This window comes from Hyla sarda, chromosome 1 (genome assembly GCF_029499605.1).
Source record: "Hyla sarda isolate aHylSar1 chromosome 1, aHylSar1.hap1, whole genome shotgun sequence".
Classification (NCBI taxonomy): Eukaryota; Metazoa; Chordata; class Amphibia; order Anura; family Hylidae; genus Hyla; species Hyla sarda.
In genome coordinates, this window is record NC_079189.1 from 540,237,963 (window position 1) to 540,263,150 (window position 25,188).

The following is a 25,188-nucleotide window of genomic DNA, read 5'->3' on the forward strand; positions in this document are numbered from 1 at the left end:
GGAGGGGGCGTGACGGCCGTCACGCCCCCTCCCATAGACTTGCATTGAGGGGACGAGCGTGACGTCACACGGGGGCAGAGTCCTAACGTCACGGACTTCCGTTCCCGTTGTCGCGACTCAGACCCACCAGCGCTTCAGAACCAAAAAACAGGTGGGTGCCGCATGCAATACTGCGGCGGTCCTTAGCGGCGGGACCCCCGAGATCAGACATCTTAGCCCCTATCCTTCGGATAGGGGATAAGATGTCTAGGGTGGGAGTACCCCTTTAAAAACAGCTGATAATCCTATAAAGTAATTCCTTGCCAATTCTCTGCCTCTCCCAGTCTTTGTATGCAGCGCTCCCTGCAAAAAACGCGTGGGCGCCTGTGAGCTTCTCTCATTTGCTAACATTAATACCCCTTTTAAGAGCATCTTTATGCAGTATGTATGCCACTAAATAGTATAACTGTATACCTACTGCTTTGTATTCCAGTAACTGGTCTAGTAAATGTAATGTCGTTAATATTTCCAGCATGTTTCTCCGTTTTTTCCTAAATGCTTCATCAATGAACAAATAATTAGTTTTCTGCAAGGAAGTAAAAAGAACAAAGCCGCCTAGTGCAGTATTTGTAAAATGAACAGGACTGCAGCAGATGCTGATGTGACCTAGTATTGTGTGGCTGTGTTATTATGCAGAGCTGTGTGAGCACATTGAAGTAATGTATGTTTTCTTGGCACAGCTGGGCCATACAGTGGTTTGGGTGAAATCATCCATCGAGAGAGTATTCCAATGCACACATTTGCCAAGTATCTTTTCACCTCCCTCCTACCTCACGATGCTGAACTGGCATACAAGATTGCACTGCGAGCAATGAGGTAAGGGCCGCTCTTCTGTTCTCTGATCCCAGTTATAACCTTTCTTCCAGTAGATGGATCACACATTTTGATGGCCGTAATTCAGCAGCAAGACATGGACACACTGCAATGAAGCAAACTTGAATAGTTGTAGGGTCCGATCTAGATTCAGCTCTATTGAGTCACTGAGGGATATTGTGGGTATTTCAGCCACAATGGCCATCTGAATGCAGCCTTAAAGGGGTCCTCCGCTGCTCAGCGTTTGGAACAAACTGTTCTGAACGCTGGAGCCGTGAGCTTGTGACGTCATAGCCCCACCCCTTCATGATGTCACGCCCCGCCCCCTCAATGCAAGTCTATAGGAGGACGTGTGATGGTTGTCACGCCCCCTCCCATAGACTTGCATTGAGGGGCGGGGTGTGATGTCATGAGGGGGTGGGGCTATGACATCACAAGCTCCCGGCTCCAGCGTTCGGAACAGTTTGTTCCAAACGCTGAGCAGCATAGTACCCCTTTAAGGCTGCATTCAGATGGCAAAGTTTGTCAGGCAAATTATCAGGCAAAGTAGTGAATATGAACACTCGTTCTAGTAACTTACCTGTGTAAAGAGCCCAGAGATCAGCTGATGAAAGAGCAAACATCAGTTTGTCAGCTAAATTTTTAGGGCAGCCAATAAAGCGATTAGGGGCCACACAGCGTCCTTTTTTTAAATAGGATATGCTACAGGCAATGGTGAATTTTTAAGACCGATGTGAGAAAGTTAAAGGGGTACTCCGGTGCTTAGACATCTTCTCCCCAATCCAAAGGATAGGGGATAAGATGCCTGATCGTGGGAGTCCGCCGCTGGGGACCCCCATGATCTTGCACACGGCACCTCGTTTGTAATCAGTCCCCGAAGCGTGTTCGCTCCGGGTCTGATTACGGTCGATCACGGGGCCGGCAGCGTGTGACGTCACGCCTCCGCCCCCATGTGATGTCACGCTCCGCCCCTCAATGCAAGTCTATGGGAGGGGGCGTGACAGCTATCACTCCCCCTCCCGTAGGCATGCATTGAGGGGCGGAGCGTGATGTCACACAGGGGCGGAGGAGTTACGTCACACGTCGTCGGCCCTGTGGTCGCCGGTAATCAGACCCGGAGCGAACACGCTTCGGGGACTGATTACAAACGGGGTGCCGCGTGCAAGATCACGGGGGTCCCCAGCGGCGGGACTCCCGCGATCAGGCATCTTATCCCCTATCCTTTGGATAGGGGATAAGATGTGTAAGCACCTGAGTACCCCTTTAAAGCATAGTAGGAGAGTGCCAATCAGATATCTGCTCTCTACAGCCTCTTCCTTCTGCCTGTCTTAAAGGGGCATTTACACTATCTCAGTCCAGAATATTATACAATTAGGACATTAGTCAACCCCCATGGTCCAGATGCTGCCAGGAAGAAATAATGTATGTATAATCCCTGATGCATGACCCTGCTCTGGCACCAACATCATTCGCCAAGGGTTCTACAGCCCAGGTAGATTACTACTGATTCAAAATGTGATAAGTCATGGAATTTTTTTGCTTTTGTATGCATTTTATGGATCATGGGGATTTAAAATATTTTTGGAATTGGTTTTCTTTTTCTTCTGCAGCTTGTGTGTATTACAGTACATTGCTAGCGTGTTTAATGCTGCTCAGTCTCAATCCAAACAGCCATCTCCCAGACAGCACTCTCTTCATATGACCATGTATTTCTTTAAACACATTTTGAGCCTACAGGGAATGGGTGATCAAGATCGAGACTTGGTACAATTCAGCAGCTTGCAGTGTATAGAAATACATAAAGGCTGTGGAGGGGAAAAATGTAAATCATTAAAACCAGTTAAGGAAATGATTGATTCTAACTAATGCTGAAAAATCATTGAGAGAGTCTTTTAGACTGCAATCCAGTAGTTTAGAAATTCTGCTTCATGTATGTGTATATATAAATGTGTGTATGTATATAGATAGATATATAGATATATTATAATATATAGATGTTTTAGACACATGTCCAACAATTAATCTTTTTAGTATCAAAATATTAAGTTCTTGACATTTGGTTAAATATTCCACTTACATGTGTGTGTAATGTGGCATTAAATACATGTGCAAATGAAGTACCCGTCAAGTGACTAGTGAGCCTTGGTTCAATGATCATTGATCTTGGTCTGTTTGTCTATATATGCAGGTTGCTTGTGTTGGAATCCACGGCTCCCACCGGAGACATGTCCCGGCCACACCACATCGCCTCAGTTGTTCCTAACCGTTATCCCCGTTGGTTCACCCTGAGTCATATTGAGTCACAACAGTGTGAGCTGGCATCAACAATGCTGACCGCAGCCAAAGGTATGTCCTACTACCAATGCTCTTTACTTACATAATGAAACTGTATACTCAGTCTGTCCTTTAGCATATCAGAGTGGTCAGACAAACCAGTGTTTTTGCCCACTAAACTATAAAAAATAGGGTTTCATTTTGGAACCACAAATGCATTTATTGTACATTCTAGTGGAATCTGGTTGCTATGGGTCTGCTCAGCTACATGTGAAGCGTTATGCCATGATGCATAAATGGTCCCTGGTGTTTAGCCGGCATATTTCATGTGAATGCATTCAACTGGCTGCGACCTGGAAATGCTGTATTGAAAGTCTTTATATTTTAGTGTTGTCTCTGATCTTTCCCAGCATTCCATGAAGACAGTATCATAAATCACATGGTCTCAGGGGGGCATCATAGCTATGCTGGAAGTAATGCTGTTCCTCCACCTCAAGCATCATAGCCATGTCTCCTGGAGACCATGTGACTTATTTTCTTTGACTGTATGGAATGCTTGGAAAGGTCAGAGACAACAGTAAAATAAAAACTTGCACTTCTGGGTGTGGGTCCAGTGCATGAAAATGGGGGGAAAAAGCAGCGCATTGAAGTAATAGAAGCTTATTACACAGTATTATAATTTGGCATCATGGGCTCAAAGGCGGAAGAAAAAAAATCCTGGAAATTCCCATTTTAATGGAATCATTTCCTCCAGTTAGAAAAGAAGCCTTTATACTTGACTAGTGTCCATTGGATCTCTTTGTGGCATCTCTGGTGACAGATTTCCACAACTAGTACAGTATCACCTGCACTAACCTGTCGGTACAGACAAGTAGTGCAGGTGACACTGATGACAACGGTACTTACCTTGTCCTGTTCCGTGCAGTTGTTCTTATCTTCTCCGGTATCTTCAGCTCCGGGCCCGGCTTGGAGCATGGGTGGAACTTAGTGACGTCACCGCTGCTGCTCTCTGCTGGGTCCTGCTGCCAGAGAACTGCAGCAGTGACGTCACTAAGTTCCACCCATGCTCCAAGCCGGGCCCGAGAACCACTGCACGGAATGGGACAAGGTAAGTATCATTGTCATCAGTGTCGCCTGCACTACTGGTCTGTACTGACAGGTTAGTGCAGGTGACACTGACAGATTTCCACAACTAGTAATACAGAGATGCCACAAAGAGATTCAATGGACACTAATAAAGTATTGAGGCTTCTGTTCTAACTGGAGGAAATTATGCCAATAAAATGGGAATTTCCAGTATTTTTCTTTTCTTTAGCCTTTGAGCTGATGATTAGAGATGAGCGAAGTTACAGTAATTTGATTTGTCACAAACTTCTCAGCTCTGCGGTTGCTGATTTTATCCTGCATAAATGAGTTCAGCTTTCAGGCGCTCCGGTGGCTGGAGACTCTTTCCTAGGACTGTTTCCAGCCCACCGGAGCACCTGAAAGCTGAACTCATTTATGCAGGATAAGTTAGCAACCGCCGAGCCGAGAAGTTTGTGACAAATCGAATCACTGTAACTTCACTCATCTCTAATCATGATGCCAAGTTAGAATACTGCATAATAAGCAGTATTTACATTAATACACTGCTTTGTCCCATTTTCATTCACTGGACCCACACCCGGAAGTGATGTAGTGCAAGTTTTTTATTTTACTGTTGTCTATTGACCTTTGCCAGCATTCCATTCCGGTGCAGGTGACACTGACAGATTTCCTTTAATTTCTTAGTTGGCCGGATAACCCCTTTTTAAACCTGTACTGTATGCAAGAACTTACAATATAAATCCATGTTTCCCAACCAGGGTGCCTCCAGCTTTTGGAAAACTACAACACCCAACATGTCCGGACAGCCTAAGGCTGTCCGGGCATGTTGTGTGTTGTAGTTTTTGCAACAGCTGGAGGCACGCTGGTCAGGGAACACTGATCTACATGTTGAATTGTCTACATGCAGACTTTACTAAATTAAAAGAAAGGAAAGTCTCTTAAAACTGGAATCCAGACTAAGGGTTCGTTCACACACTAGTAACTAGCAGCGGGTTTCCTGCTGCGAGTTACGCTACCATTCATTTTAACGGGTCCGCGGACAGTCCGCAAATCTGACACTATTGCGGACTGTCTGTGGACCTATTTAAATCAATGGTAGCGTAACTCACAGCATAACATGTGTTAGTGTTTGCGTTTACAGCTTTCCCTGGTCATCCGTGCTATACACTAGACCAGTGGTCTTCAACCTGCGGACCTCCAGATGTTGCAAAACTACAATTCCCAGCATGCCCGGACAGCCGTTGGCTGTCCGGGCATGCAGGGAGTTGTAGTCCTGCAACATCTGGCGGTCCGCTGGTTGAAGACCATTGCACTATACACTTAACAGGGTTTTTCTCCACTGATTCTTCAGATGTGCCTGGAAGAAGTAATTTCTCATGGACCTAGATGCTGATAAATGCCTTTTTTGTCTTTTTCGACCTGCAGGTGATGTTAGGAGGCTGGAAACAGTGTTAGAATCCATCCAGAAAAATATTCACTCCTCATCGCACATATTCAAGCTAGCACAAGATGCATTTAAAATAGCAACGTTAATGGACAGCTTACCGGATATAACGCTGCTGAAAGTATCGCTGGAGCTGGGCCTTCAGGTTGGTAAAACGTGATAGAAGATTTCACCATTGTCAGCTGTGGGTGTGAGAAGCTAAATGTCTAAGGGTATGTTCACACAGCGGAATGTCCGTGCAGAATTCCATCGAATATTCTGCACGGACATTCCGCTGCAGCAGAATCCCATTTGATTTCAGTGGAATTCTACTGCACACACGGTGTCTCTGCAGTGGAAATCCAGATTCCGGCGTCCGCAGAAAGAATAAACATGTCTATTCTTTTTCAAATTTTTCTCAGAAATGCATTACAGTCTGACAGCACATTTCAGAGGGGTCCTAGCGCCCGCCCGATTGGGCAAATGTGTGGAATGTCCGCCCCGGTTTTCCAGGCGGACATTCTGCACATTTTATGCCGTGTGAACTTGCCCTAAGGGGGGGGGGTTGCATTCATACCCATCAGACCTGCTGCGGGTTTGACGGGGAAGATGCAGACTTTACAAGGCAATCACTATTGGAAAATACATAAGACTTGCCTTGTAAAATCTTAGACTGCGGATCTGCAATTTAAAATCCGCAGTCTATCTGTGGTGTGGGAAACTACAACAGCCAGCAACAAACTGATTGGACCCTAAATCAAAACAAAGTCCCTAATACTAGTCCTATAGCTGGAATCGCCCTTGGTCAACACTAGAGATGAGTGAAGTTAGTGATTCGATTCATCACAAACTTCTCGGCTCGACAGTTGAAGACTTTATCCTGCATAAATGAGTTCAGCTTTCAGGTGCTCCTGTGGGCTGGAAAAGGTGGATACAGTCCTAGGAGAGAGTCTCCAGCCCACCCGAGCACCTGAAAGCTGAACTAATTTATGCAGGCTAAAGTCAGCAACTGCCGAGCCGAGAAGTTCGTGCCAAATTGAATCACTGTAACTTCACTCATCTCTAGTCAACACGTCATTTACAGTCCGGGCATGCTGGGTTTTGCAATAGCTGGAGGTCAACAGTTTGGAGACCACAGTCCTAGGAGCTCAGAGATCCTCATAAGGGATGCATCTGACAACAAGCTTGTTGACTGTCAGTTCTGGGATAATGCAAAATAAGTAAAGCAATGCAGTGATAGATTTAGAGAATTATTTAGCTGTCATAGATACGCTAAAACGCTTATAAAGTATATAGTAGATGGCAGTTTTCTTGTCCAGCAGGTTAGACATAAAAAGACAGAATGACAACCTTGAGGCATGCCTTCTCATGAAATCTCCATACGGAGCTCATCCTAGCATGGAATGTACCATTAATGGGCTGCGATGTTGAGATATTGTATGAAGCAAATGTTCATTCTCTGCATAGATTGCACAAAAAAATGTCATTTGCGATTCAGTAAAACGCCCCAGCATTGAGCAGAGGGGTGATGTATAGGTTAAGCTCAATATTGATTCCTCATAATGGTTATCTATGGGTCTCCTAATAGCCTTGCCAAACAGCGTGTGAAATCAATTTCTGTATCCCCAAGTGGTAAAATGGCATACATTGAAAATAGGCATTTTGTACAAAAGTGCAAAGCAAAACACATTTCCCCTGGTACCATCAGTAGGTACAGACAGAACAGCGCATCAGATTTTTTAACAGTGTTGCAAAAAAGTGAACGGGACCGATGAAATCCCCAGGTCCGTCATTTGTGGAGGAACCTGGCGCCTGGTAGTGGCGCCCATTGTGGTGATTAGGGTAATTTTCAGCTGGCCCAGGAAATCTGTCGCTGTAATTGAGGCCTGTGCTGGAATCTGCCACCTTCCATTGTTAATATGCTAATCAGTCAATTACCAATTGATAAATGGGCTTGATGAGCCTTACTGTGTTATATAGTCTAAAGACTTCCCAGGATGCTATGGAACAGTCCAGCTTTAGTGTCCCTGTATATCAGCCCATCCTTTGCTATAGCTGCAAATGTATTCTATTGACTTCCAAGTAAATGAAATAATAGCATGGCTGGAAAATTCCAGATCCTTGCACACGGACATTCTGCAAACAGCAGGCGCTGCCAGAACATGGCGGCGCTAGGACCGTGCGGAAATGAGCAGTCTCCATAGACGGCAATACATTTCCAAACAGAATCTGCAGAAGGTAAACATGGCTAATCTTTCTGCGGATGCCAGAATCAGGATTTCTGCAGCAGAAACATCTGCCACGGAAATCCTGCCGTGTGCTCAGTGGAGCAGAATCCCATTGAAATCAATGGGACTCTGCTCAGGTGGAATGTCCGTGCAGATTTTTTTTGTAGACTTTCCGCCGTGTGAACATGGCCCCAAAGGGAACCTTTGACAATGTAATTGCAATCTACTCTATTATCTGCTCCGCACCTTCTGATCTATATTAAGATGCCATATGTTTTATGGGAAATGATTAAGTAGAGCTTGTAACTTATTCAATGAAATCCCTGCTCTTTCTATTCTTAGGAGTCCAGTGGACAGTGTCACTCAAGAACACCACCCACTGGACTCGTAACAATTTAAAAATCTGATTTTTTTTTTTCCATGCCTAAAGTTGCTAAGTCTTTGTCCACACAGATATAGAGCAGGAGTTCAACATCATGTTTATATATCAATGTGACAGGTTCCCTTTAAAGGGGTTCTCCGGCGCTAAGACATCTTATCCCCTATCCAAAGGATAGGGGATAAGATGCCTGATCGTGGGGGTCCCGGCCCCGCCCCCGTGTGATGTCACGCTCCGCCCCCTCAGTGCAAGCCTATGGAGGGGGCATGACAGCTGTCATGCCCCCTCCATAGGCTTGCAATGAGGGGGCGGAGCCATGATGTCACTACGCTTCATCCCCGTAATCGTCAGGCATCGGACTCGCTCCGGGGGCTGATTCTAACTGGGTGCGGCGTGGAAGATCACGGGGTGATCAGGCATCTTATCCCCTATCCTTTGGATAGGGGATAAGATGTCTTAGTGCGGAGTACCCCTTTAAGACAAGGGCTACAATGCAATCCTTGTAGCGCTAAAAAAATCAAGGTCCCAGTTTATTTATTTTTTTTTTTTTTTTAAACCAATAAAGGCAGAATGTGCAAATATGTTACAATGCAATGACTCTTACTGCGCTCCAGTCTTTATAGCTTGTGTATTACTATTTTGTCTTTTAGGTAATGCGCATGACGTTATCCACTTTAAACTGGCGGCGGCGGGAAATGGTCAGATGGCTGGTAACTTGTGCGACTGAAGTAGGTAAGTACCTGTGTGTGGCTCTGCTGGGATTGTGGCCTAAAGCAGTGCTTTCCAAACAGTGTCCCCAGCTGTTGCAAAACCACAACGCCCAGCATACTGGGAGTTGTAGTTTTGCAACAGCTGGAGACACTGTTTGGAAAACACCTGCCCTAGAGACTGATTGTAGCTACCGTATAACCGCTGTCATTTGTATCTGTGCTCACTGAATGAAACGAATTTAGAGGCATCACTTCTGACATAATGTTTTTTTGTTTTTTCCTCAACTGCTGAAAAATAAAGTAGATTCATTTAGTCTTTCATTAATTGCTTTAAAAAAACAACAAAAAATTGTTGCCTAGATAAATCTAGAAACTCTTTCCATTCATCTGAATGGGTGAATGGATTTCTGCAAATCTGTCCGAAATTTCTGCAACAAATCTGCATGTGTGACTATAGAATTGGAGAAAAATCTTAAAAGCAGCAGCTTGAGGTTGTCAGATGACAAAGTAATTTTATTTACCATGCTTTTACATTTTGAAAATTGAGAGACTAAGGCCATGTTCACCCGGCAGAATTTCCACTTAAAAAGTACTACCCATATACCTAAATTGGATACCGCTGTCCCATTCACACAACGGAATGTCCGTGGTGGCAATTATGCATTCTGTAAAATTTAAAGACCTGCTTTTAATTTTGTGGAATTCCATTGAAGTCAATGGGGCTTTAAATTTCAGCAGAATTAGGGGTTTTGAGAACACAGACTGTTAAAACTAAGGGTAGAGAACAATGAACAGCCCAAAATTGAGGAAGTGAGTAGGCTAAAAATGTTTTATACAATTGTGAATACTTAGTAAATTCTCCCCCCTTCTGTTTGAATGCAGGTGTTTATGCACTCGACAGCATCATGCAGAGCTGGTTCACTCTCTTCACGCCAACGGAGGCTACTAGCATCGTTGCTACAACAGTGATGTCTAACAGCACCATTGTCCGTTTGCATCTGGATTGCCATCAACAGGAAAAGCTGGCCAGCAGTGCTAGGACGCTTGCGCTCCAGTGTGCTATGAAGGACCCACAAAACTGTGCCCTGTCAGCACTTACTTTATGTGAAAAGGATCACATAGCTTTTGAGACTGCTTACCAAATTGTCCTGGATGCTGCTGCGACCGGCATGAGCTACACACAGCTTTTTACGATAGCACGGTACATGGAACACCGTGGTTACCCCATGAGGGCGTACAAACTGGCTACCTTGGCCATGACTCATCTTAACCTGAGTTACAACCAGGATACACACCCTGCCATTAATGACGTTTTGTGGGCATGTGCACTCAGCCACTCTCTTGGGAAAAATGAACTAGCAGCGATAATACCTCTTGTGGTCACAAGTGTCAAATGTGCGACAGTACTTTCAGACATTTTGCGCAGGTGCACTTTGACCACCCCTGGGATGGTGGGACTACATGGACGGAGGAACTCTGGCAAACTTATGTCACTGGACAAGTCCCCTTTAAGACAGCTCTTGGATGCCACAATTGGGGCCTACATAAACACGACACATTCGCGGCTCACACACATCAGTCCTCGACACTACAGTGAATTTATAGAGTTTCTTAGCAAGGCCCGAGAGACCTTCTTAATGGCTCACGACGGACACATCCAGTTTACACAGTTCATTGACAACCTAAAACAAATCTACAAAGGAAAAAAGAAACTGATGATGCTGGTCCGTGAGCGCTTTGGTTGACAATGTGTGAATGGGGGAGGGGGAGGGAGAAGGTTTGTTTTTACTTGAGCCTGCCTTTTTATCCTTTTTAAATTAAGAAAAAAAGTCAAAACAACTCAAAAAAAAAAGAGCCACACCGGTATTATGTGTATAGTTAAATTGAGTTTGCAAACTAAAATTGTCATGTTGTGAAAGTTTGTGTTTTTATATATATATATATTTTTTTCTTTTTATTTTAAATTTTTTATTTTTATTTCAATTATCTGTGTGTATGAGAGAGGTTTAAGGTTTGGTTTACACTGAGTATATGTTGTCAAGTGGCAAAAGCCCACATAGCTCTCCTGTTTCTGTATTCATTCACAGCCTCAAAGAAAAAAAAACGCAAATGGCTTTAAAAAGAGACAGAAAATCTTGAAGAAAAAAAATACCAAACATTTAAAAAATAGAAAAAAAAAAATCCTTAAACCCTTCATCCCGTGACAAGTACCTCGAATGGATTCAGCTTTACTCCTCTGTATATCCTTCTTACATTTCAACATACTTAAACGCAGAAACCCCAAAAAAACAACAATACTAGTAGATAAGAAAAATACAAAAAAAAAAAAATTAAGGCTGACTTTGTGGCTTTGCAACACAGTTCATCAAAAAGCATGGCACCACAAGCATGTGGAAACTTAGCGACTGTCAACATACATTCTCAGGGATTATCAAGAAAAAAAGAATGAGAGCATTTATTGTACTGTATATATATATTATAGTATATGTCTGAATATTGAAAACAAAGTATAACATTAACTAATTTATAAAGAATATTCTATGTAATGCAAAATACTTGAAGCTGCAGTAGCTTGGTTTTAAACAGACTAAACACGGGAGGAAAACATATCCAAGTGAGACATGAGCCTCGCTTCAGTGTTGGCTTTGGTGGTGATCATTACATGCTGGGCATCTATGCAGAGCCACCTTGATTCACTGCATGGCTGGGCTGATACTGGTTGGAAAATCCATGTTTTTTTTTATTTTTTTTGTTTTTTGTTTTTGACTGTTGATTTATAAAATTGTAGGAAAACTTTACCTTTTTAATATGCGCATACCTGGCCTGTCTATTAGAAAGAGACATCATCTATAAGCCGGTGCCACAAGCCTTAGCATTAATAGTATAATATGCCACAAGAAAAGGGGGTTTGGGGCCGCAGAGAGATCTTCCAAGAGACACTTCAACACACACACACACACAAAAAATGCATCCAAAAATAGATGTTCATCCATGACGCCTTGACAGCAAGCTAACAATAACCTAACCTATTGTGCACAATTAATATATATAAATATATATCTATGTCGCATAGGTATTTTGACTTTGTGCAGGGCAGAAAGTTGTGTAGGTATGACTGTTCAAACTTAAAATTTTATTTATTTAAATTTTTTAGTTTTTTTGTTATGCCTCTAGATTTATTCAAACAGCCTTCTATCTTGCCTTGTCTTAATGCTTTAAAATAACCAAACTGGAGATCTAACTACCAAACTGTTCATTATAATTAAATACCAACTTATTGGTTCCAATATTGTCTTTATTTTTTATTTTATTTTTTAGCTGAATGGTTCTGTACTCCTTGTGCTTTCTAAAGCCGTTTTTGTTTTTGGTGCAAAAGTTGTCTAGTGTCTCTCGTTCCCTTCATTAGAGAACATGCTTTAGGTATGTTTTTGTAAGTATTTTTGTTTAGAAAAAAGAGAACTTTCATGCTCTTCATTTTATTTATTATACTAGGTAAAAAAAAAAGGTTGTACTTCATCACCCCATGTAAACATGCTCATGAAGTTGAAAGTAATTAAGATTTGATACACTGATATCAATTTATTTATGTAACTAAATCACTGTTTTATAAACTTGTTAAAGATCAACAATTTTTTTTTTTTCTTTGTTTTGATTAAAATTAGTTTTTTGAAAGTTGATTCTGTTTCCTTTTTGGTTATCCAGGACTGTTTACTAAGTTGGTCCACTTTTAAAGGGATACTCTACCCCTAGACATCGTATTCCCTGATCTCCGTGCAGGCACCCAGCATTCTGGACAATAAGTTCAGAACGCTTGGTGCAGGCGGTTGTGACGTCACACCCCTCATGATGTCACATCCTCCCCCTCCATTGTTCAACAGTGTTTTCCACAATGCTTTATTTGAAGCACAAATCCCACTCCCCCACCCCACCCCCATCTAACCCCTTAACAACCATGGACGTGTATACTTGTCCATGTGCCGTAAAGCAGGTATGGCTCGGACTCCTGACTCGAGCCCGCGCCATGCCGGCCGCCAGCTTATACTTGTAGCGGAGGGCCTGCATTAATAGCTGATATGCGACATTGCGGGGGGGGCGATCCACTTCTGAGGTAGCCAGAGGGTTTTCCTCTGCTCCTGTCGGCTGCTGCTCTGTGAATGATTAAGCCTGGCAGGACCAGGCTTTATCAATCGAGCGCAGAGCACACCAATCAATGTGGTTCTATGGAGCCACATTGATCTGTATGAGGAATCAGATGATGCCTCCTAAACGTCCCCTAAGGGGACTAAAAGTGTTATTAAAAGTTTAAAAACACACATTAACCCTTCCTTATTAAAAGTTCAAATCACCCCCCCCCCTTCCCAAATTCCATAAAAAATATATAAACATATATGTGGTATCGGCGCGTGCGTAAATGTCCAAACTATAAAAATATAAGGTTAATTAAACCGCACGGTCAATGGGGTATGCGTAAAAAAAAAAAAAAAAATTCCGAAGTCCAAAACTGGATATTTTTGGTCACTTTACCACTTTACCCTAAAAAGTGATCAAGAAGTCCGATCAAAATAATCATAGTACTGATAAAAACTACAGATCGTGGTGCAGAAAATGAGGCTTCATACCAACCCATAAACCGAAAAAAGTTATAGGGGTCAGAGGACAATTTTAAACAAACTTTTGGTGCATGTAGTTATAATTTTTTTTGTAAAATAAAGAAAACCCATATAAATTGGGTATCATTGTAACCATATGGACCTACAGAATAAATATATGGTGTAATTTTTACTAAAAAGTGCACTGCGTAGAATCAGAAGCCCCCAAAAGTTACAAAGTGTTTATTTATTTTTTTTATTCCAATTTTGCCCCACAGATATATTTTTGGGTGAAATATCCTCATGAGTCTCTAGGTGCAAAATTTTAAGCGTTTTGATTTTTAGAAGGTGATGGGGGGGGGGAGGAGTGGAAAAAAAAACCTCCGTCCTTAAGGGGTTAAACTGTGTGTATGTAAATATATATTATATTCCTGCTCTAAACACCCCTTCTGAGTGATCTTTTCAGCCTGAGCAATTACATTGTATGGCTCTGGGTAGAGTGCTAGGTATGGTTACCTAAGAAAACAGTGCTGGCCAAAATGGTCCCTCAACATAGTAATGTGTGTTTAAAAAAAAGGCATCTGCCTTTTAAAGTTATTTGGCAGTGACCAAATTGTGGATCATACATGAATGTTCTGATTTTCTAGAAAGGTAATTTAAATTCTGTAAGCATGATTGTCCAAGAATATTGGAAGAAATGACCATCGCACCTTGTGTTCACCCTTTGCTTAAGCTCTGAGCAGTAACCAGATATCTATACGGAGGTGGTTTAGGCATATCCATCTTTAATGTGTACCTATCTCTTCAACTTGTCAGTAGTTTTGATTGGCTGGGGGTCCAGCTGCTGAGATCCCACGGTTTGCAAAAATGCAGACCCACTTATCAAAATTGAAGGGCCAGTGTTTCTGCTAAGTCTCATTTACTTCATAGATTATAATTAGAGATGAGCGACTTACAGTAAATTTGATTCGTCACGAACTTCTCTGTTCGGCAGTTGATGACTTTTCCTGCATAAATTAGTTCAGATTTCAGTTTCTCCTGTGGGCTGGAAAAGGTGGATACATTCCTAGGAGACTCTTTCCTAGGACTGTATCCACCTTTTCCAGCCCACCGGAGAACCTGAAAGCTGAACTAATTTATGCAGGCTAGTCTGCAAACGCCAAGCTGTTCGTGACTAATCGAATTACTGGAAGTTCGCTCCTCTCTATAAGCAAGCATCATGGACCTAAATAAAATGGGCTGACCTTGACCTTATTCACATGAATGGAAATGTGTTCAGAGCATGCTCTGTGGCCTGTGCAGAGGTCATTCTATGAAGAGGGGGAGGTTGAGCTCTAACCATAATATCTTGTGATTAGATGTCTTATCCCTATATTGGGGTCACCTTTCACTGCACTTCTATATCTGTTCTGTACAGATCACTTCCCAGCAATCTCCTCTGTATTAAAATTTTGGTTTATTAGGTCTAGTGGCCAGAATGGAGACTGCAAGATTTGGGATTATTTACATAGTAAAATAAAAATAAAAAAATAGAAAAAACACCTTCAATCAATCATGTTTCCCTTTTTTAAATATGGCCTCAAAGCACAACAGGAGTGGCAAGTGTGCTGCCTATGTTTTGCCATGCAGGGCCGGTGTGGAATCTATGGAAGGCTGGGTAACAACCTATGGTATGTCTAAGCATCATGAGTGCTTTTACTATAGGATGATTTTCAAGTTCAAAACAAACTATTCAGTTGTGGTGTGTTTGTTTTTTAAAGAGCCAAGGATAAGAAAAAGGCCTGCTACCCTGCCCCAATTTCCCCAGAAGCGGAGGAGGCTGAACAATACCAGGCACAGTAGTTCTGTCTGTTCTGGGTGGAGCAAACCCTTTTATTCCTCATGCTGCACGGTCCTATCTTTCTGTATCGCACTGGTCAATGTAAGGGGCTTTGTGGGGAATAAGTATTGTTCCAGATTTTGTAGATTATGAATATATTCTTACAAAGCAATATAATCTGGGGCGGATTTTCATGGACATAGAATTAACTGGGATGCAAGAGATTGGGACATAGTTTTAAAATACTTTTAATGTACATGTTCAGTTCTCTTGTACAGAGTAGATGCTTGTGTGGAGTCAGGATGCTTTACTGCAAATGAAGAATAATGCTGAAATGATCGCATGAGGTTTGCTTACAGATTTATCAAAACCTGAACAGAGGAAAAGTTGCCCATAGTAACCAATCAGATCACTTCTTTCACTTTCAAAGAGGCCTGTGAAAAATGAAAGAAGCAATCTGGTTGCTATGGGCAACTGCACCACTCTTCCTCTACACAGCTTTTGATAAATGGCGTTTATGGTCTTCCTGTGTTTCAATAAGTTTTTTTTTTCTTCTTGCAGATGTTTTCCTTGGTCCCAGGACTGCAGTGCTGCATAGCAATAGTGCAAACCACTGAGCCACCATCTTTAACACAAGGTAGTTATCGGCACTTTGGTCTCTCCACATCATACTGCTCCTTCTACTGGCCTTTGACATTAGCTTTACCTTCTGGGCAGGAATCCATGTGGAATGCCAGCCAGCCCATGAGAGGGATGCCTGCCATGGTCTACCTGATAACTCGGCCATTGACATCACAATTATTGGTAAAAACAGGAAATCAGAGGAGTGAATGGGACATCACAAGGAACAAGGATATCTCAGGCTTGTGATCCAGCCTGAGAACATGATTGCTGGAAATAAAAATATGAAAGTGTATATAGAACTTACACCCACAAAAGTCTATGCAATGCTTGTTTATTAAAATGTTCAGACAACTCCTTTAAGACAGACCTTCAGCACTCGTAGCATTGTAACATCTGTAGTGGAATATAACTTATCCCCTATCCGAAGGATGGGGATAAGTTATAGATCGCGGGGGGTCAGAGTACTGGGGTCACCTGGGATTTCCTGGATGGGGCCGCGGCAGTATGGTGGAAAGGGGGCGTTCCGTCCCTGCATGACGTGACGGCCGACACGCCCCCTCCATGTACCCCATAGAGATACATGTCTGCCACGGCTTTCTGCTGGGGACGAAACTGCACTTCCTGCAGACTGCCACGGCCCCGTCCAGGAGATCTTGGGGGGGGGGGCCCCAGCGCTCTGACCGCCTGCGATCTATAACTTTTATGTTGCGCTGGAGTACTCCTTTCAAAGGAGTATTTCAGGATTTTGTTTCTATCAGTCACAGCCCATGATGCCAAGTTATAATAATGTGTACTATACCTCTATTACCTCTGTGCACCACTTTGTCTCGTTTTCATGCACAGGACCCACACCTGGAAGTGCTGTAGTGAAAGTCTTTATTTTCCTGTTGTCTGACCTTTTCCAGCATTACACATGGCCAGAGATAATGTCATAAGTCACATGGTCTCTGGGACAGTGCTTGGATGGATAATAGGGTAGAGGCCATGGGGGAGATTTATCAAAACCTCTGCAGAGGAAAAGAAGCGATCTGATTGGTTGCTATGGGCAACTGGGCAAATTTACCTCTGCAGAGGTTTTGATAAATCTCCCCCCATGTGATTTCACATATTTGTCTCTGGCCACTGGGAAAGGTCAGACAACAGGAAAATAAAAAGACTTGCACTACAGCACTTCCGGGTGTGGGCCCTTCACATGAAAACAGGACAGAGCGGCGCACAGAGGCAATAGAAGTATATTACCCAGTATTATAACTTAGCTTATGGGCTCAAAGGCTGAAGAAAAAAAAATCCTGGAATACCCCCCTTTTAAAAGCATGCAACTTTAGTTTTCATTGTAAAAATTGATTATTTAATTCTCATGTTACAAATCCATTGGATGCTTTTATGGTAGTGCTGGAGATCTCTCCTAAATGAGAGCATTGTGTTCTGTAGCTGACTTGCAGATAGGACATTACAGATCTTAGTGTGCCTGAACACCACTATTGTAGGAGTATACAAGGGGAGAGCAGACATTTTTTTCTTCATTGCATAATCAGTTTCCACAAAATTCATTTATTGTGATTTATAGTTTAGTAAATCAAAAAACCTCATAGGAAAACGGTCATCCTGTTGACCTACACTAAACCCAAAACACTGGGTTATAGAGTGGGTGAACAGGAGTCTGTTGTGGGGTCACTTAATTCCGGGCCTAAGGTACGTATGTTAGTATGTCCCACCGAAGATCCACTATCTTTACTGAATTGTGTGCCGCTGGAGGCAGGCCCCTTCAGCTGTATTTAAATATTCATCGCCGCTGGTCTCCACGTCCTAGTGCTGGTCATGTGAGCACATGCGCCGACTGACCACTCAAGTGACCAGCACTAGGATGTGGAGACCAAAGCCGATGAATATGCAAATACAGCTGATGGGCCCGTCTCCAGCGCGCAATTCAGTGAAGATAGAAGAGGATCTTCGGTGGGACATAACTCCGGACCAGACCAGTCAACGGACTCCTGTTCACCCACACCATAACCCAATGAATTGGGTTTATTGTTGGTGAGCAGGATGACTGTTTTATTGGAACATTCCACAAGACCTGCCTCCAACAAATCAACTGCACAGACTGTTCATTTGTGGCCTTGTGGATCACACCTCCTGGGACCATTGGAGTTAAACAATATTATTCTCTTCGCCTGGTAGGGGTTTTAGTATCACAGCTGCTGTTTTTTTTTTTTTCTTGGAAACAAAATCCCAGGCTGACCAAAATCCTGCAAAGATGTTACTGAAGCGTTTTTACCATCAACAACTGTTTTGTAATCTGTAACGAAGGAGAGATTTTAAATGCCATATGTCACATGTGAGTGAAAGGAAGATCTGGGCTTTCTCTGTTGATTATATTTCCTTATCTGTTACATCTGTTATTAGACTTTCTTCAGTTCAGTATGACACAATAATAGCTGAAAAAACTTCTAGAAGGGTTTCTTGTGTTACTGGTTTTAATACATTGATAAATATTTGCTGCATGCAATCATCATAAGATTGTGTCTTCAACATTTCTAATTTTGCATTCGATCGGATAATGTAGGACATATAATCCTTTGCTCCCCAGGCTACTCCCAGTTCTGCTCAAGGCACAACTCCAAATCTTCAAACACCATTGTCAGGCCCAAGGCCTGATTATGGACTCATGCATGTGTATTGTTATTGTATTTGTGTATAATGTATAATCTAAGACATGGGTGAGGGTTTATTCAGACTGTTTATTTGATATTGTGTATTCCAGTTTTATTGGGGGGGGGGGGTGTCTGTCTCTGTCTCTGTGTTATACCTCCTTTTATGATGGCCAGAGTGCCTGACTTCAAACAAACTAAGGCTGGGTTCACACTACGTTTTGTCCCATACGGGAGCGCATACGGCAGGGGGGAGCTAAAACCTCGCGCTCCCGTATGTGACCGTATGCGCTCCCGTATGTCATTCATTTCAATGAGCCGACCGGAGTGAAACGTTCGGTCCGGTCGGCTCATTTTTGCGCCGTATGCGCTTTTACAACCGGACCTAAAACCGTGGTTGACCACAGTTTTAGGTCCGGTTGTAAAAGCGCATACGGCGCAAAAATGAGCCGACCGGACCGAACGTTTCACTCCGGTCGGCTCATTGAAATGAATGACATACGGGAGCGCATACGGTCACATACAGGAGCGCGAGGTTTTAGCTCCCCCCTGCCGTATGCGCTCCCGTATGGGACAAAACGTAGTGTGAACCCAGCCTTAGATAAAGGACCAGGAAAGAGGAATGGCAGCCCCCCCCCCCCCCCCTTTCACTCCTAAAAAGCCACTATAAGGGCATGTTCCCACTTGGTGTATACACAATGCAAAATTAGCAGAAGCAGCGGGAAATACGCTGTGTATCCGTCACTCACCATTCACGCAGGGCTTTCTGGCGGCAGCCTATGTGTGTAGTGAGTTTTGGAGGCAGAGCCGCGTGTCATAGTCACGTCGACACACGGCCCCACCTCCAAAACGCACTGCACACATAGGGCTGCTGCCAGAAAGCCCTGTGTGAATGGTGAGTGAGGGATTAGCAGCATATTTCCTGCTGCTTCTGCAGATTTTGCACAGCATGAAATACGCTGTGTATACCCCAAGTGGGAACATGCCGTAAACTGAAATACTGGACAAACCTGTGTTCAAGCCTGTGGCAAAAGCTGACAAGACATCCTAAGATATAGCTGGACACTCACTCACAATCACAAGGACTGCCATACCATTATGATGTAAGGACTTTTCTTTTTGTTTTCTGAACTTGTCTTGCTGAACTCTTTTATATATTTTTATACCTGTATGTCATTTGTTTATTTTATACGTAGCACTGTGATACCTTTTTTTTTTCAGATTAAATGTTTAATTAATCAGCTCTGGTCTTTGATCTCTAAATATAGGAGCTCACCTTTCTGAAGGAAGCTCTGGTGAGACACGTTTATCAAAGGGTTAATTTGGTGACTTGCTGGGACTAGTAGTGGATACCCAGATGGCTTTAACCCTTGCACCATCACACTCTCTCTAGCATCTTGGCTGGACCGATAGGATGTGATCGTGACAACTGGTGTCAGCGTCGGGATATATTTAGAGATTTTTAGTGCTTGCTGGATTTTACCTGTATGGAAATCTTAGCACTAAAAGAAATTGCATACATCTTGTGTGTAAATTCCAAAGATAGGGCGCAGTGCTGGTTTGAAAAGTATACAAAAAGAGTGCAAGACCGTTCTGCCCTCCCCATCTCCTGTTTTACCTCCTCTGTCTCATTTTGGAAATATGGAGGCATATCACAAGCAGTCCAAGCCTGCACTGGATCTAATATGCCAAGAAAAGGAGATCTTTACTTAGGGAAAGCACAAGAAACAACTAATTGCTGATCTTGTGGAGTTTGATGCCCGTGCAGCAGAGCTGAGTGACTTGAGATAAAGTCCTACAGCTGGAACTGCCATCCAAGGACTGATATCTCCTGGGGAACGCAGCAACATTACTCCCTATCAGGACAAATACTCTTATATGCGGACTGCCTTACAACACCTTGGGAATGTGGATGCTAATATGAAACTCCAACTGCTTCTCCAGTACCAAACTGCAGAAAGAGCAGCAGAAAGAGAGGGCCAGCAGAGGCATGAATTGGAGGTTCTGAGGCTGAAAGGGGATGCTTCATCCGCACGAAGTGATGTGCCAGATCAAGGAGACCACAAACCTTGCTTGGAACATTTCCCCATGTTGGAGGAAGATGGTGATCTGGATGTGTTCCTGAGGGGATTTAAAAAGGTTTGCTGGCAGTTCCATCTATCTAAGGAACAGTGGGGACGATATCTAACCCCACGGTTGCGAGGGAAAGCTCTGGATGTGTTTGCTTCTCTTCCCTCTGAAAGTGACCAGGACTATGAGGCAATAAAATCTGCCCTGCTAAAAAGTTTTAATCTCCAGAGGCTTATTGGAAAAGATTACGGACTTTGCAACAAAGCGCCACAGAAAGCTCCACTGAACATGCAGGTTAGCTAGGGACTTCATTCAGGCAATGGACTGGGGGCCTACAAGTCACTACTTATGAGGCCCTGGAGGACTTGATGGTCCTGGATCACTTTCTCCAAACACAGAGCTTTGAAGCCAGAGAGTGGACTTTGGACCGCAAGCCCAAGACAGCAGCAGAGCGAGGAGATGACTTTGCCAACAACTATGCGCCAGCAGCAAAGTGTGGATCTGCCTAAGCTGGAGCAAGTACCGGGAGGAAAGCCACACAACCACAAAGCACCACCAGGCCAGTCTGTAAATTCTTGCCATCACCAAAAGCAATAGGAGCCACATTGGGTCAGGGGGATACCCGCTAATGTTACAGATGCAATAAGATTGGGCATCTGAGTGCCACTTGCCCCAACAAGAAGATTTCTCCATCAACTGGAGGACACACAGCTATTCTTCTGGTGTCTGGAGCAGTGGAGAGAAGTGGGGATAACCTACAAAGTGTAACTGTGGGTGACAGTGGGTTTACGAGATTCTGGAGCCTGATGTGGTCGATACCTGCTGTGCCCATGGCCCGTGTGTACCCGACTGGGGTACAGGCAAATGTTTGCGGGAGGTGGGGGGTCTCTGAGGACATCCATGTTAATGTTTTGCTGGGGAATGATTTGGGTCGGATGCTCTGTCATTATGCTCCGGAGAACACTACCTGCACACCGGATGGGCTAGGAGAGAGCCCAGTTCATTCTGAGGTACTGTGCAAGACTTTGGAAGACACTGTGAAATGTGATAACTGGGAGGGAGTGCAGGGGATTGATAAATGTTTACCTGTGACTGAACCAGTGATGTTTTCCAAAAGTGAAATGGGGTGTATTGTAAAATATGATGACAATGAATTACCAATGCCAATGCCAAAACCTAGACCTGGAGATGGGCTAGGGAGAGGCTTTGGTGCGCCCCTGTTGACATGTAAGGGTGAGGGACCAGCAGTGAGTGATATGTCCCAATCCTGTGAGCCTAAGAGGGCTGAGGAGAAGGGATGGAGTGATGGGCCTGTGTATGATGCCTGTAACATTATGTCTGGGACTGAGGAGGAGGAAGATAAACCCCAGGGAGGCATACCAATGGTGGCAGTGGTAACACATCAGCAGCGTGCCGGGGCTGCAGCTGTAAAAAGAAGGGAGGATGGTGATGAAAGGGGCAAGCTGTGTGACTGGCAAGCCAAAGCAGAAGAAGGTGGAGATACTAGTTCACCTGAGGGAAACTTGCTCCCTGATGCCACGAGATGGGGGGGGGGGGGTCAGATGTATCCCCTTTTCCCTCCTAAAAAGCGACTATAAAACTGAGATGCTGGACAAACCTTTGTTCAAGCCAGTGGCAAAAGCTGACAAGACATCCTAAGATACAGCTGGACTCTCACTCACAAGGAATGCTATACCATTATGCTGTAAGGACTTTTCTTTTTGTTTTCTTAACTTGTCTTGCTGAACTCTTTTATATATTTTTATACCTGTATGTCATTTGTTTATTTTATACGTAGCACTGTGATACCTTTTTTCAGATTAAATGTTTAATTAATCAGCTCTGGTCTTTGATCTCTAAATATAGGAGCTCCCCTTTCTGAAGGAAGCTCTGGTGAAACACGTTTATCAAAGGGTTAATTTGGTGACTTGCTGGGACCAGTAGTGGAAACCCAGAGGTCTGGTGGCTTTAACCCTTGCACCATCACTCTCTCTAGCATCTTGGCTGGACCGATGGGGTGTGATTGTGACAACCATCTATGTTCAGCTTGGAAGATCTAGAATAGCTGCACATATAAGGACTCCAAATTATGTATTCTGATTTTCCTCTTATATGAAGAACCACAGAATCCTTGCCTTCTCAGTTACTCTGTAAACAGCACATATGCCTTGTAAGGATATGCGAACAAAAACCTAAAGCTACTTTGCCCTATTTTCTTAGACCAACTGGGCATGTTAAGAAGCTCTGAGTTCATATTCCAGGGCATTTAACAGGGTCTGGGCAAACAGAAAGAGGAGCAAAGTTGTTTCCTCAGTGAATAGGCACCTTGGGCTGTACCTGGTGTTATAAAGTCTGCAGGCATGCATGAAAGTTCTCGGGACAGGGCCTCCTGGACAGCCATCCATGCCAGGTTTTAGCGAGGCAAGGATGGTCCTGCCGAGCCTCCTTTTGATGTCACCAGAGTCCTCCTATTCACATGCGAAGAAGGCCCACAGAAGAGTGAGGATATCCGGACCTCCTTTCCAGTCCTTGCCTGGTTCCTTGTACATGTCCTTGTACATGTACATATACCTTTTACTCTGTATTTGTGGAAGGGACATTTGCCCCCTCTTAAACGCCCTACAGCGGGTATGGCACAACTAAAGCCAGGTTGAACTTGACTTGGGGTAAGTTTCGCTCGGTTCTCCACTAATGCAAGAGATAAACTTGCAACACTAAGGGAGGGGAAGGGAACCTGAAGTCATGGCTGCTTAATGAAATAATATCTCATATGTAGACAATAAAAGTAAATCCCAGAAAACAGTCCTTTAATCCTAGATCATATCAATGGCTTAGAACCAGATCCCAGATCCAAAACTGCTTGAACTTGCTTTACAAGATGGTGATGCAGACCATGAGAGCCAGTGTCAATGAAATTAAGAGAGGTTCTCATTTAATAGGAGTAATCCATATGTGAGCGTAATTCAGCTATAGTAAGTGAGGATGAAACTTTCCAGGATCTAGCTTTCATTAGTATAGCTGCCAGAATGAGGTGACCAAGAATAGTATTGCAGAACAATGCACAAGGCTAAACCAGGATTAAGGAAAACACTCAAGCCTGTAACCTGTTTAAATTTGTTGAAATCTGAAGACCGAAATGGTTTAACAAGGGGACATTATTATTCATTCATTCATTCATTCATGTTCATTCATTCATGTTGCTTGTATAGTGCCAATAACCAAATCCATCGGCGGTCCCTGGGTACAATTATGAATAACAAAAACCCTTCCGGGGTTTCACTCCCTAAAGAGCACTAAATCTACTTAAAGGACATCTGCAGCATTATTACATTTATCCCCTATCCACAAAATAGGGGATAAGTGTTTTCTGGGACCCCCCCATGATGTCCTAAACGTGGCCCCAGCATTAGCGCTCAGTGCAGCGTCGACCTCTCAGGTTACACCCCCTCCCTGCCACGTTCCCATACAGTTCTATGGGAAAGGCACGAATGCTGCCTCCCCGCCTCTCCCATAGAGTTACATGAAGGAGGCGTGTCGGCTGGCGCATCATGCTGCAGCTGGCACGCCTCCTGCACGGGGAAGCCACGGTAGAGCCGTGGCCCCGTGCAAAAGATTGCGGGGGGGGGGGGGGGTCCCAGCGTTCCGACCCCCCACAATCTTTTGCACGGGCCCACGGCTCTACCGCGGCTTTCCCGTGGAGGAGGTTTGCCGGCCGCAACATGACGCGCCAGCCGATACGCCTCCTCCATGTAACTCTATGGGAGAGGAGGGGAGGCAGCATTCGTGCCTCCCCGCCTCTCCCTTAGAACTGTATGGGGAGGGGGATAGGGGATAAGTGTTTTCCTCTGCAGATGTCCTCTAAACATCAAATCTTTATTTTATTATTTAAAAAAAATTCCAAAATATGGGCCATTTGGCTTCAGGCAGCAAGTGGGTTCCTGTTTTCCCTTCTTGTCCAGGCTCTTGGAAGCTTTATTGTGCACTGCTGCAAAGGGAGAAGGTAATGGGGGAACTGAAGGATGACTACATTGTGAAGAGAGATGATAAATGTTTCTTTCATTGCACTTGTGAGTGGTGGGAATATGTAAAAATCAATATTTGTAGTTTCCTTCATGTTAAAGGTCATCAACAGGCATGTCATCAGCAGAGAAGAGACTACAGGGATCTGCAGAGACAGCTGTGTTCCTTGCAGGACCTCCACCAGTACTGATGGGACATCAGAGGTAAGCAGTAGAAGATCAAGAAGGGCCAAAAAAAAAAAAAAACTTCGGAATGGAAGATGATGTGCCTGGGTTCCACCTCAAAGTGGAAATCCTGGAGAAGGGTGAGAAATGTAACTCACCACACGCCCCTGACTGAGCTGTGAAGGGAGACTGGAAACATTGCATCGGAGAAGCTTAACCTCTTCAGGACGCCGTATGCATACGCCCTGCATCCTCAGTCCTTAACGACGTGGGGCGTATGCATACGTCTGTGGCATCCAGGC

General features: G+C 43.8%; 1 protein-coding gene across 2 annotated transcripts in view; it reads left to right on the forward strand.

The window, feature by feature from the left end:
- The window catches only part of ZSWIM6 (zinc finger SWIM-type containing 6), a 112,069-nt gene extending 99,470 nt beyond the window's left edge, over positions 1–12,599 (forward strand). For both annotated transcript variants that reach the window (XM_056541144.1, XM_056541153.1), the window contains exons 10-14: positions 720–855; positions 3,041–3,198; positions 5,638–5,801; positions 8,893–8,974; positions 9,835–12,599. In XM_056541144.1, coding sequence (XP_056397119.1) covers positions 720–855; positions 3,041–3,198; positions 5,638–5,801; positions 8,893–8,974; positions 9,835–10,697 — 1,403 coding nt within the window. In that variant the 3' untranslated portion in view covers positions 10,698–12,599. The remainder of the gene's footprint in view (positions 1–719; positions 856–3,040; positions 3,199–5,637; positions 5,802–8,892; positions 8,975–9,834) is intronic.
- Positions 12,600–25,188: the final 12,589 nt, after the last annotated feature.